The sequence below is a fragment of the Lagopus muta genome, chromosome 6 (genome assembly GCF_023343835.1).
Source record: "Lagopus muta isolate bLagMut1 chromosome 6, bLagMut1 primary, whole genome shotgun sequence".
Classification (NCBI taxonomy): Eukaryota; Metazoa; Chordata; class Aves; order Galliformes; family Phasianidae; genus Lagopus; species Lagopus muta.
Window position 1 is genome coordinate 27,052,260 of NC_064438.1, and position 13,660 is coordinate 27,065,919.

The 13,660-nt window shown below is 35.7% G+C and overlaps 1 protein-coding gene across 10 annotated transcripts in view; it reads right to left on the minus strand.

Annotated features, from left to right (window-relative positions):
- The window catches only part of PCNX1 (pecanex 1), an 86,396-nt gene that overhangs the window by 14,835 nt on the left and 57,901 nt on the right, over positions 1-13,660 (minus strand). For all 10 annotated transcript variants that reach the window (XM_048949060.1, XM_048949056.1, XM_048949058.1 and 7 more), the window contains 13 exons: positions 13,018-13,127; positions 11,757-11,862; positions 10,576-10,668; positions 8,864-9,014; positions 8,149-8,290; positions 7,090-7,267; positions 6,593-6,701; positions 5,866-5,995; positions 4,482-4,540; positions 3,541-3,756; positions 2,869-3,122; positions 1,788-2,018; positions 418-518 (listed from right to left, as the gene is read on the minus strand). In XM_048949060.1, the coding sequence (XP_048805017.1) occupies positions 418-518; positions 1,788-2,018; positions 2,869-3,122; positions 3,541-3,756; positions 4,482-4,540; positions 5,866-5,995; positions 6,593-6,701; positions 7,090-7,267; positions 8,149-8,290; positions 8,864-9,014; positions 10,576-10,668; positions 11,757-11,862; positions 13,018-13,127 (1,880 nt within the window). The remainder of the gene's footprint in view (positions 1-417; positions 519-1,787; positions 2,019-2,868; positions 3,123-3,540; positions 3,757-4,481; positions 4,541-5,865; positions 5,996-6,592; positions 6,702-7,089; positions 7,268-8,148; positions 8,291-8,863; positions 9,015-10,575; positions 10,669-11,756; positions 11,863-13,017; positions 13,128-13,660) is intronic.

Sequence of the window (13,660 nt, forward strand, 5' to 3'; positions counted from 1 at the left end):
GTTCTGATCACTCTTGTGACTGCATATCTTTAAGATCTTCTTAAGGATGCTCACTGGTACTTAGAAGAACATTTCCATCAAACTGAAGTAAAACAGTTTCTTTACTTTCAGAACTCAATCAGCTTTGAGTTTCTTTTTCTATTGGTTATCGTTGGAGCTTAGCCACATCAGAAAGCTGACCTTCCAGTTGTTCTATAAAACAAAATGCTCAAATTCTAGTTCTACCTCATGTGCTGCTCTTTGGTTATGTTTCACTGGCTGTTAACATGAAGACAGGTCACACAGCCTATCCGCCCAGGTTAAGGAAGGATTAAATTAACTAACTCTCAACATTTTTCCTGAAGTACTCATCCAATATATAATTTAGAATCCCAGAGGGAATTTGAGAAAGCAGAGTTTACAACAAGATTTTATTACCTAGACATATGATGCGAAGCTGTTCCCAACGCTCTCCGCCCCAGAACACAAAGCCCGTAACACAGTGTAACCAGGGGTGAGTCTCTACTTGAATCCAGTGGCTTGCAGTAAGAAAAAAAAAAAAAAAAGTAAAAAGAGTTAAACATTTGACATTAAAAACCTGCTCTAAGGAATAAAACACCCAAATGCATACAAAGGTACACAGGCCTTGTACATGTACCTACCTCATCAGCTACTCTATTCAGACTTTCACTATGAATTAAAAAAAAAAAGCAAGTATTCTACATATTTGTAAAGATAGACATGTACACATTATATTTTAAATAAGATGAATTGTAATTTGAAGGGATACATGCACTTTCCTCATTGGTATGGTGCACCCTGTATGCAAACTGTTGTTTAGCAAGAGTATGACATTACAACAAAAGTATTCTTAGTGAAAAAGCTGGATTCTTGCTTAGTGGTTAGGAGTATACAATTCTGAGTCAATTGAAAACTTGCCCAGACTACAGCTTATTCAGGGGAATTCACCCTCAGCTCAAAGCCATTTGGAGCTGCATGATGATCCACATGATAGTAGCAGCATTTAAGGGATTTTAATACGTCCACAATACGTTTCACAAAATAGTCACTTGATAGGAAATTATTTTCTTTGGCTGCTGTTTGTCATCTGACTACAAAACCCTTTAAGTCTTAATTCCTTTAAGATGGGCTGCTACCTAATCTTTTAGCTCCAGAAGTAACAAATTCTGAAGCTTCCAACAGTTCACGCAGAAAGTGAAATCAAATTATATTCCATCCTTCATTGTTAATCAATTCTTGCTCATTTCCAAACACTACCTGACTAGAGTACATACAACTTTTTGTGAACAGTAAAAGCACTCTCCTGCAAACACACTAGTGTTCCTATTTAAAAGGTGGCTTTGGAGGGGAAAAGAGTTAGATATGGGATGATCGCTTTCACAAGCAAACAGTTCCAGTTGTCCAAAGCAAAGTTACAGTAATAATCACTAACAAAAAGTTGGCAATCTTATAAAAACCTGTCACAAGATTATATTAGGGTTCATTTGTGGACAGTGACATCTAAATATGCAACATCATAGAATCATCTACATAGACAAATGGTGGACCAGATTTCAATTGATTCTTTTAAGCTGGTAACTGAAAAGGCAGTAGCAGACAGGTCACACTGTACACTTCCTTACTTACAGAATTAAATTCACGTATCTAGAGTAGAACATCAAAACAAAATAACATTTCCATTTTTTATTTTCTAAAAGATCAGTATTAAAACACTAATCAGAGGCAACAAGGAAGAAATGAGACAATTCTTGAATACTGAATACCTATCCTCACGTATTCATACCTACCTTTTCTCTTCGAGAGCAGCAATATTCTATCCAGTTCAAATAGATCATACAGAAACTCTCTCTTGAGATTCCTGCTAGACGGTGGTCATAATCTTCATCAATATTGGGGTTAAATGTTGGGTCTACATCAACATAATTGCGGTCTGTGCACAACCGCAGTCCTTCCTGCATTGTCTCATTAGCTAACCACTCCTCTAACTTGGGGGAAGTTGTGACATAATAGATGATTCCCTGAAATAGTAGTTAAAAATCCATGAGTCAGTATTATTACAATAAAAAAAAAATATTAACCTAAATTTTTTCAACTCATTCACAGACTTTCTTGATAACAAAGAAAAATGATACACAGTAGAGCTTACTTAGCTCCCAGATGCAATAAATTCAACAGCAATATAGATCTGTGTATGTTAATATTTTCAATGACTCCCAAAAGTTTTTAAAGCATACACTTAAGGAGCAAGGGAAAGAAAAATGGATGGAGCAGGCTAATTGCAGAAAAACACATAAATGGGAATTCTTAATTGAGTGAACATGGATAGTATAGTTCTAAGTAATTAAAATACTAAATTTAAAGGTGAGGCAGCTTAATAGTCATACTTGGAGAAAAACTTTGTGTGAATGTACCTCAGAAAAATTTAAACTTAAATTTTTTCATGACAGATCACAAATAGGGAAATAGATCATATAAGGGACCTAAAGTCTACACAGAAAATTTGCAGATTTAATAGGATCCTTCTTTGAGTAAAACAAAAATAAAGGAAAGAAATGACTTTGGCTCTTTCCAAGAGTCATACCAGTTACCATTTCATTTACAATGGCTATAGCATTTTGGTAATAGCCTTTCAGTTTCTAGTTCAGTTTCAGTAAGAAAGAACAGCCTCGTGGTCATTCTTCTGCTCTTACAACCAAATATCAATTATAATTGCCAGTACAGCAAACTCTGGCCTCTTTTGATGAAGCTGTTCATAAAGCTATAATTCATATCACACCCATGAAAACTAGTGGAAGTTCAATGCACAAAACCACCCCCAGCTATAATCCAGCCTAGCTCCCCCAGAGTTTATAGTTATTTGACTCATACCTTCACGTAGTAAGTGGTGAGAATTTTCCGGAGATCAAAGACTTGCAGCATGGATGCTGCACTGTTGTCTGTGATACTGTAACCCTCCAGAACATACTTTGTCACAAGCACTTCCCAAGCCAGCCAACGCTGCCCAAATGCAGCATTAAATGAAAGCATGTGAGGAAGGTGACCAGGTTCACAGCAACAGAAACCTTCATCTTCCTCTACGCCTTCAGTGATGGCCTCTACTTCTCTTTGCTGACAATAAGTTCCTTAGGAAAGAGAAAATAATAAAATTAAATGCTTCATACAATTGTTTTAATGTTGACTTGCATTTACAAGTATTTACAAATCATATTAGAGTCCAATTATTTTTCTGCAACACCAAGTTAACTACTTGACAGTGAAATAGAAATTTGGATAGTTTAATTTATCAGTGTAGGATCACACACATTCTAATTAGGTAGTTATGAATCAGTTATCATAGCCATATTGCATTAAATGTGAAGAGAGGCTTAGCATCAGATCTGTTAGAGGTTATTTTTCCTCAGGGGTCAGATGGCATAAAGTGGCCCTGAAGCTCAATTTTCAAAGCGAATAATTTATAGGATGGAACAGAAAATAACTGAAGTTTTCAGACCAAAAGACCTGTTTGTGGTATAGACAGTTAAGGAAGGGCAACACACTCACCTCTGAATTCAAGCCCTCTCAGCTGGAAGGTGACCAAACCATTTCCTATCTCTATAAGGTGTACTAGTGCATTGAGGTAGTCAGAGGCAAGAATGAAGCAGTCCCCAGTACTGTAGTTTCCCCATCGACCCAACAATAAATCTCCACATAGGCTGTGCTGAAGGGAACGGGTTAAATGTTCATAGAAGATTGAATTGAGATTGTTATCATCTGAACCTGCAGGAAGATTGAATTTTGGTTATCATCTGCATTTGCAGAAAAACTCAAGCTGGAATGTCAATTATCAATCCACACCGAGTCTTACATTCTTCTCAACAGCGTTGTTTCTAGGCTATCAACCTTGTGCCCTCTGTTCCTACCCCAGCTCTCAAGACAACTACTCTGAATAACTGCTAAGTGAAGTTCAATACTTTTGACAAAAATTTTTCCCTCTTACTCCTCCATTTTCCAAATTATTCTTTCAGTTTAACTCATGCATCTCTCACCAATCTACTCCATATAATAATGTGCAAAAGCAAATATGCACACAAAAGTATCTCAACAACTGCTGTATAGGTCTCATCATCATAACATTGAGACGCCCTCAAATAATGTTTAGCTTTTTGGTTGCTTAAGAATAAAGAAGCAAAACAACTTAATACTGCAATTATAGATGAAGAAAAAGTAAAGCAGAGATACACAAAGGTAAAAAGGAAACAAGAAAAGTGCATAGAAAAGTAAACAACAAAGTAAGGAGAGAGATAACAAAGGAAAAAAATAACAGGAGATGACAAAGGTCCAGTAGGGTTTGGAAAAAAAAAACAAAAAAACAAAAAAACAACCAAAAAAGAACTCGGAAGACAAACGGGGAAATCCCACAAATCCCATAAGAAACAAACATTTGTATCTTTGTTCCTTGTGAGCGTGTTAGTAAGTACAGAACAAAAACACATGAAAGCTACCTGGATTTCGATCAAGCTGCGAAGCCAATCTTGTATTTGAATGATCCACACGCTTCGTGCTGAAATTAAAATGAAGTGTTCTTAATGAAATTTATTACTGTACGAAAATCTATGGGAAGAAACTAATGCTAACAGAAATTGACAGAAGTATTCCCAGTGATATATTTCTAAAATTTTTTCTTTTTTCTTTAAGTATTTTATATCCCTCTGTACTCAGCCCTGATTAGGCCACACCTTGAGTACTGTGTTCAGCTTTGGGTCCCTCACTCAAGAACTCAAAACTCTGAGGCCCCAGACCTTGTTCAGAGGAGGGCAATGAAGCTGCTGAGGGGTCTTGAGCACAAGTCTTATGAGGAGTGGCTGAGGGAACTGGGATTGTTCAGTGTGGGAAAGAGGAGGCTCGGGGGAGACCTTATAGCTTTCTACAACTACTTGAAAGGAGGCTGTGTTGAGGTGGGGGGTCAGCTCTTTCCCCAATAGGACTAGAGGAATGGCCTCAAGTTGCACCAGGGAAAGTTCAGGTTGGATGTTAGGAAAAACATTTTTTCTGAAAGAGTGGTTAGGTGCTAGAACAGGCTGCCCATGGAAGTGGCAGAGTCACTGTCCATGGAAGCTTTGAAGAAATATTTACATGTTGCACTGAGTCACACAGTTGTGGGAAACATTAGTGATAGGTGGACAGTTGGACTGGATGATCTCAGAAGTCTTTTCCACCCTTGGTGATTCTACGATTCTATTTTCTGCCTATAATAGCATTATGACTCTGTAATTAATGAAGCCTGTCCACTGTACGCAGTCACAATATATCTTTAGCCGTAGATCTAAGTGTAACTGTTTTCTTAGCCAGATATCACAAAGCTTTAGATGTGACAACTACACATAAATAATTTACTAACATAACTAATATTCTGTCAAAAATGGGGGACTTCAGAGAAATAAAACACAAAGAGGTAATCTGACATGAATAATCTTCTAATGGCATCTTGATCATACAAGGATTAAGATTTTATATTGAGGTTAACCAGTTTTAGCTGTGAAATGGACAATAATGAGGAGAAGTCAAATACAGTTAATGTACTCTCCCAACAGTCTTTTTAAAATAAACTCATGCTTTGAATGCAATTGCACTTTATAAAGCTATAATTTTGATGCTTAAAAAACAATACCAAAATTGCATACCTCTCGGTAGCAATTACCTAAGAAGCCAATGTAAATGCTGCTAGAATAAAAACAATTGCTATGCCATTTCAGAAAGAAGATTAGTGCTCTAATTTTCTTTAGGAAAAATAAGATAGCAGCACTTCAAGGTGAACACTCATTTAGCCTTAGTTCCACGTTTAAGTAAAACAAAGGACACAGTCTTTAAGAGTCTTATTTCACCTACTTGTAGTCTCTTTCCCAGAATTTGACAGGTCTGGCATAAGAAGTGATAAATATTGCACTTCCCAGGAAAGGATTCAGTGGAGTAGAGAAGAATGCTGACACAGCTGCTTGGACAAATAACATTGCAGAATCTGTAGGATAACAGGATTAAGGAAAACAAAGCAGCAAAAACTTTCCTCAAGCTTCTGTAACAATACGTGAAGTATACAGCAGCACCAAGTAAGAAAAAAGAAAACAATCTCCAAGAAATATTGTGCAGCAAAGTATCTTTACAGTTTCTCCAGTTGTCAAAGGGATTACTTTTGCTTTTGAAAACAGAAATAATTAACCGTATTTGTTGTAGAATTTTCAGATAATTACCACCAAATCTAACATGACACTAAATTGATACTCTATTCAATCCCGCCTACACAAACAATACTCACAATCTGAAATCACATGGTTAGTGACTCTTGAAAAAAGGAATGGAACGTCAAAGGAAAACTTATGTTATTTTCCCAGTTGTTTAATTCCTATGCTTTTTATGTTAGAATTCTGTTCCTACTTTGTCTGCTGCTGTTCAACTTATAATATTGTAGCAAGGTAGAAAGCATGCTGTTTTTCATAAATGTTCATTGGACTAACCTGCTCATTCGTGAGATATATCTCATAATACATAATGATTATAACATTCAGAATGTATGAATAAATACCTTCCCCCCCAAAAAATCAGCAATTACAAAGGATACGTGGCACAGCAAAAGGCTGGGCAAAAGCATGGAAGGCAGATCCCCATGTTATCTGCCAGGGAGCAATGTAGGTATATACAAATCTCAACTTATAAAAGAGTTCCCAAAGCTGTAGGAAAGAGGAAAAAAAAAAAAAGCATTTTCACTGAAAATCAACATACTTTGGAGTACAGTAAATAGACTTTGGAGTTTACTGGTCCTAGAGTTCTTGCTGGTGTCCAAGAAGCCACTGGACTTACAATAAGGATGCAATTATGAAGTGAGTCACATTAATATGCACTACATTGTTCTACCAACAGAAACTCATGAGATTTTTAGAAAGGCTCAAGTGCTGTCTCAACAAAACATAAGTGCTTTGAGAAGGAGAAGTCTAATCAATATGCTGTAAGAACTGTTAAAGTGCCAACAGGACTAATGACCTGAAGATCAGCTATCAGTTAAGGGTATGGCCAGTTTTCCCTTTTGGATGACTTGAAACACAGAGAGTTAAAAGTTACCTTGCTGAAGAGTATGGACATGAAGAAGAGATCTAGCAGCATGGTCTCAGTAAAACTTTTGTAATCAAAAGTAAAGAAGAGCACTGTGAAAATAACAGTGACGTACTGGCACGTTGGGCTACTGAATGATGAACGCAGTAACTTCAAGCCAGCTATTGTGATCATTAAAGCACCCAACCTGAATAGAAATTAACAGAAAACAGTTATTTATTTGCTGCCTGAAAGGCTATGTTTATAGACCACCTAAATTGTTGTTCCCATGCAATGTCAATCTCCATCAAACTCAGGGTTTGTATTTGGATTTTGTTCATTTGCCTTGGATGGTTGGTGGTATGTGAGCATTTACTTATTTTAAAAGACACCTTCACTTTCTCTTTAGAGGTTACTAACCAAAGGATTAACATTAGTTGTAAAACAGTCTTGCTAAGTAATATTAGAGGTATCCCTGTTTTCTGAACAGAAATAAAGCCTTAAATTTAGGTTATCAATATTAAGATGCAAAAATGCTGGAAGTGCTCCAGATTAATCAGCAAGAGGATGTTACTGTACACCAATTATCATTATTTCCTGCATGGCTATACCGACCTAGGTTGTACAGAAAGAAATGCAACTTAATGACAGTGTTTTTTGTTTTTAATTATTATTATTATTATTTTTCCCTCAGAGATAGTAACTGATGGATCAGAAGGTTATAAAAATAATGTTAAGAATCTTGGATTTGTGGGCTGGATAATCATATTACAGACTGCATACCAACAAGAAAATTCTTCTATCACAATGCTAGGTAACTCTTCAATTTCCAATCTTTATAGTATATACTATGATTTGAATGATTTTTCTTTGTGTAGGTTCCTATTTCAAAACTGCAATATTCCATTTTGTTTAAAGCCAACAAGGTGATTCATTTCTACATAAGCTTTCAAATGAAGAAAAATAGTATTTATTCCTTGCCTTAGTGTTCAGGCAGTAGCATTAGCTGTCTTCCCATTGATTCCACAACTATTTCAATTCCCACCGGAACAGACACATTCAGATTACTTGATAGCCTTTTATACTTACTCAGTATCCAGTTTCTTTGGACTAGCAATACTCTTAGCACTGCTACTAAGCTCATTGAGGACTATCAATGGATAGATAATATTCTTCTCTATAAAAAGGAGCCAAATGTGAAGCTTCTCAAACCACATAACATGCGCAGCATCTATCAGGAGATATTAAAAAGATAAGATTGCACTGATAGATCAAATCAGGTAACAGAATCTGGATTCTTGATACAAGTCATTTTATGATTAAACAAAGAACAAAAGTATCCAGTTAGATATTAATAGAAAACTACTTTGTTGTTAAACGTGTGAATAACACCAATAAGAACCAAATTTATCCTAAGATGAAATCTTAGAGAAGTACTTCTCTGAAGCACTTGAAAACTATTATCTTGAGAAAACATCTACCTAAATAATTTTTAGAAAAAACTGAATGTTTTTCATCAAGGTAATCATTAGCACAAACCTTGAAACTTAAAGCACAGTCCTCAAAATCTTAGTGGGACTGCTCTGAAATATATGATAATATAGCACATATAGCATCATAATCACTTCAAAGTGCCACAGAATCGAAGTATGACGAAGTGACCAACTAAAACATAACTAAATCAGGTGTCAAGAAATATTCCGCTGGTGACAATAACAAAGGAAGAAGTTGAAGTGTGGCAATCATTAACACAAGTTGGTTAGCAACTACTGCAAATTCAAAACATACCACTAGTGGTACTTACTTCGGACTTCAAACTGATAGTATTCCTTGGTTTTCAGCAGCGGGTGAGAAAAGCAATGCCAAGGAAGTTGCTTTCGGAGTTGAGGCAGAACGTAATGGGTCACAAAGCCTACCGTACCCACCAATGCATAGAGAACATAACTTAAAATAGGCTAGAGAAGAGAAGAATTGAAGAAATTAAGATTCGTGTTCTATAATAAAAAAATAGAAGAAATTAAAAGAAATCATACACTATAACACAACGCTTTCTCCAACACATGTTGCTCACATAATCTGGGCATATACTTCATGAATAACTGTACTGCCAACTTAAAGATCAAACAGGAAATGCCCAAGAACAAAAACTTTATTTCTAAGAATTTTACACTAAGTTTAGAAGCATTTTAAAGCAAAAATAATACACCAATCTTCCTTCACAGTCCATTACTTTTTACTCATCTGCATTTCATTAGATAAATAATAAAGCTACAATCCTCTAAAGACAAATCCAGTTTTCATTTTCACCTGTTGGATAAAAGAGGTATAAGAAAAAATAAATCATCACCTCTTATATTCTCAAGGAGAATGTGAATAAGAAATCTTCAATTAAGACCAAACTCCTTTATGACACTCAAGAAACATCACCATATTTAAATAGTCTGAAGACTGAATTTCACAATAACATCTCCTATATGCTTTAAATTAGTGGATATACCTAAGTAAAATCAGAATTCTCTTTATCTTGTTATAACATTATAACTTTATCTTGTTATAACTCTCAAAACCTAATCCAATTGCATTACACAAAGGTAAAGACCATAAAGCCAAGTTTCTCAAACGTGGAAGAACATAAAATTCAGGAGGAGCACTGTTGTCCAAACATACAATAGAAGAGAGAATCCCCTTAGAAAAGCCTTGCACACCTTCCCAAATGGAACACTGAAAATAAAACATCTGAAAATCTAAAGCTACCTATATATATAGTATAGGTATATATATATAGTATAGGTATATATATATATATATATATATATATATATATATATATATATATAGCGTGTGAAATGCTTTTAAAATATGTACGAGAAACTTTCACTTGTCTGAAATAAGGCTGTTCATAAGCTAACTGACATAGTCAATTGAGGAATATTGAAATAAGTCAGTAACTGCAATTCTTAGACAAATGCCTTTATTAAACGAATTCAAGTACAGGATATGATGCTGTGTAACCATCATTGAGTAGGATGCATATATACACTTTAAAGATATCCAAAGCAGAAGTATTACCTAGAGTGACAAGTCAAAAAGCACCCTAAAACTCAGATTTTCTGAAGTCCTGAAAACAAGCATTTCTGGAAATGGCTACTCCTTGCCCTGCACTCCATTGCCACATTAGCACGCACACAGTTTCTGAGTCAGTGTTCACCCTCACAAACTTTAATAATCAAACCTTTTCTATTTTTCTTTACATCAACTTCACAAAGACAGATTAAGAGAGGGCAGTTTGTGTCAGGGCTAATGCAAACTAAGAAGTGCAACAAACAAAAGCCAACAAACCTAACCACTTAAGAATTTGACACAAAAAGCTGAAATGTGAAAATGATCAGTCACGCCCTTGTCACTCTATAAATTTAAGGATAACCTAAATCTATTCATTCTGGTAATAACACCGCTCTGCTAAGTGTTATGTATCATTAGAATATTTGTATACAGAAAACTAATGGAACACCTTACCTGTAAAACTGTAAATACTGTACTGACGTGAATTGCAAAATAGAGTACACCAATGACTATACACACAATCAGGTCAGACTGCAATCGTTCACTCTGGAAGTCAAAACAAAATAATTTTAGCAAGCATCAGTTTGGTTGTCCCCTTCAGAATCTTAATGTGCATCAGCAGTAATAGTGAAACTGATTAAAAGAAACTCCAATGATGCCAGTGTTAACAGCTTCCAGTGAAGTTATCAGAAATGTCACAAGGGCACTGATTCAAATAAGTTAACTGGGAAGATATCTACTCAAAGTGTGACAGGACAAATTAATATACTCAATACACTCTCATTCAGGACCATTAAGGGTTATATATAGCAGTGAAAAAAGCTGACAATGCTAACCAAATTTTCCAGATGTGATCTGTGAATTGCTATGATCTGTGAATAGAGCAATTAAGAACTCTCAAGACAGCTGCCCAGACAAAGCTAACTACCTGGCAGAACAACTCTCTCTCCTTTCTCCTCCTCTACAGAAGAGCAAAGGATGGCTTTGGAAAGACCAATGAACCTGGATTTTCTGTTATCTCAAAAAAAAAAAAAAAAAAATGCAATAGAAGCTACACTTTGGGAAAGGATTAAAAAAACCCAACAAAATGATTAGCATCAAGCTAGTCACAAGAGGGCGATATAGGCTCAGGGTCATTAGAAGTCACAGTCTTCCAAGTTTAGACTTGCTCTCACTGTAAACACACACAGAAAAGCATTACAGGATAAACTACTCTAAAATCAGAAAAATACTTATGCAGAGCAATTATTACTTCAAGGTCTTAACCTTTTGGGATGCAGGTTTTGGGTTTTTTCTGCAATAGAAGAAATTCTACATTTTAAAAACACTGAAAGTCATCCTCAGCTCCCCCACTCTCCCAGCAACTAAAGATATTGAGTTACAGCTCCCATACAGTCTTTCTGTCCCACTGCTGTTAAGACTGTGATTTCTCTGTTTGTAGTTTCCACACATTTGAATCACATCATACTTGTGTCTGCTGTACTAGGAGAAATCTGTTGAAACTGTTCATCCTTTAGAGCCCAGACCAACTCAAGGAGATAGTCTTTTGTAAAAGTTAAATTTGCCAAGTCTTTTTATTTACTGCTCCAGATTAGACTGAATTAAAAAACAAGTGATTAAAAATGCCTACTTACCACAGAATTTCTAAGCTTTTCAGGTAGAGGATCTTTCACTTCAGACAGAGGATCCTCAGGGTTTTTGTCTTCAGAATTAGGAAAAAATTTTGATTGCACTAAAGAGCTTGAAGAAAGACAAAAAGAACCTATTGAAAAGCACGAACTACTCTGCTGTTAGAAGAGTAACAAAATCAGAAGATTTATTTACTGCAAGTTTACAAAAAAGTATATTAGTGCTTCCACATGGAAAAGTTTATTTATAACAAGGTCTCAATTTTAGAATAGCACCAGTCCTCCAGCTACACAAAGAGAGAACTTGAACTGCTGTATGAATAAATCTAGCTGCTTATTTTTCTAGGGACTGGGTAACAAATAATTGGACAAATGCTGAATTTCTAAACTGTGATCAAACTACTCATGAAACTAAACTTTAGCATGTAAGTAATAAAGCAAAAGCTCTACATGTTCCAAAGTTCAGACACAACCTGAACACATCAGTTAGAGAACAAAGAATTCCCTGACTTAAATCCAACTGATAAATTTTCTGGAGATCCTGGATGAACACTCAGGTACAAATCTCTGATCTCTCTATCTACAGAAGAGGCTCTGATTACATGACTCAGACAACTGCTCAAATTCATCCAGCATTATAGCTACATTTAAATCCAAGTTCAAGCTCTGCCTAACCACATATGTGCCAAATGAGCCTTTACCGGCTATTCTGTGGAAGCCACATTTCTCCTACTGTAAGCATTTTGTTTTACATACATAACTACTAACTGGTAAGTACTCTCATCATCAAATCAATACACCCCAACACAGATGAACAAGACTGTTTCCCCATTTTGGATGGGTGCACAAACACTGGTCTGTATCCAAGATCAAATTTTAATTTGTTCTTGGAGCATACATTCGAGGGAAGAATGCAGTATCAAATTAAGCGAGAAAAGTATAGTCCAAGAAAAATCCACAAGTGGGCTTAAGCTTAAACTAGTACTTTCAGCACCTCTTTAATCATTACAAATCATTGCTACACAAACGCACTAGCAGGAAGCTGGCACACGACTGGTAATTAGAAAGCATCTGAATTAGACTTCAGCTGTAAAGAAAGGCTGCCCTTCAAAGGAGAAAGCAGGTGCAATATTTGAAAGTTTCCTTTTAAAATACTGAACCAATATCATACGATTTTTGACAACTCCAACGTCAGTTTAATATTTTGTATCTAAAATCCCTTTGAGACTTGCTTCTTCCTTGAAAAATGATCCAAAAAGTCACTTACAAAAGCACAGAAGGGTCACTACTTTGTCTGCTGAGATGATACGACATTGCCACTAACAAACCACAAAATATGGAGAAGAGAACTGGAATATGCTGCCCATCCCAAGAATCCTGGAGAAAAAAAAAATATAAATAAGGAGGAAGCAAAGTATTTAACACTTATCTGCCACATAAGAACTCCATGTTTCATAATACAAGAATGGAAATACATAAATAATCACTCTACAATTCCACAAATAAATTGGAATTCCAGCAGAAAAACACTATTCAATATTTAACTATAGGTTAGAAGTTCTCACAGTTTACACTCCTTAGGGCTATACTATCTTAGTCATTTAGTAGTCACGAGTTTTCGTAACACTCAAGAATTTCATACATTCCCCAGGAGCACATCCTTAGAATTGCATTTTTAGTCACTTACTCTGAAAGTTCCCCACGTTATTTCTCAAGTTTTTTTTAAATAAGAGTCTGACTTAAGATGAAAGCAGTGTTTATGTATGTTTTTATTTTCATAATCTGTACTGGATCAGCAAAAAAAAAAAAAAAAAAAGACAGTGACCCTTCCCTAGAACCTGTCTTGAACAGAAAAGTATACAAAGGCTAATGAGACAAGCAGACTTATCTGCAGAAAGCTAATCACGTTC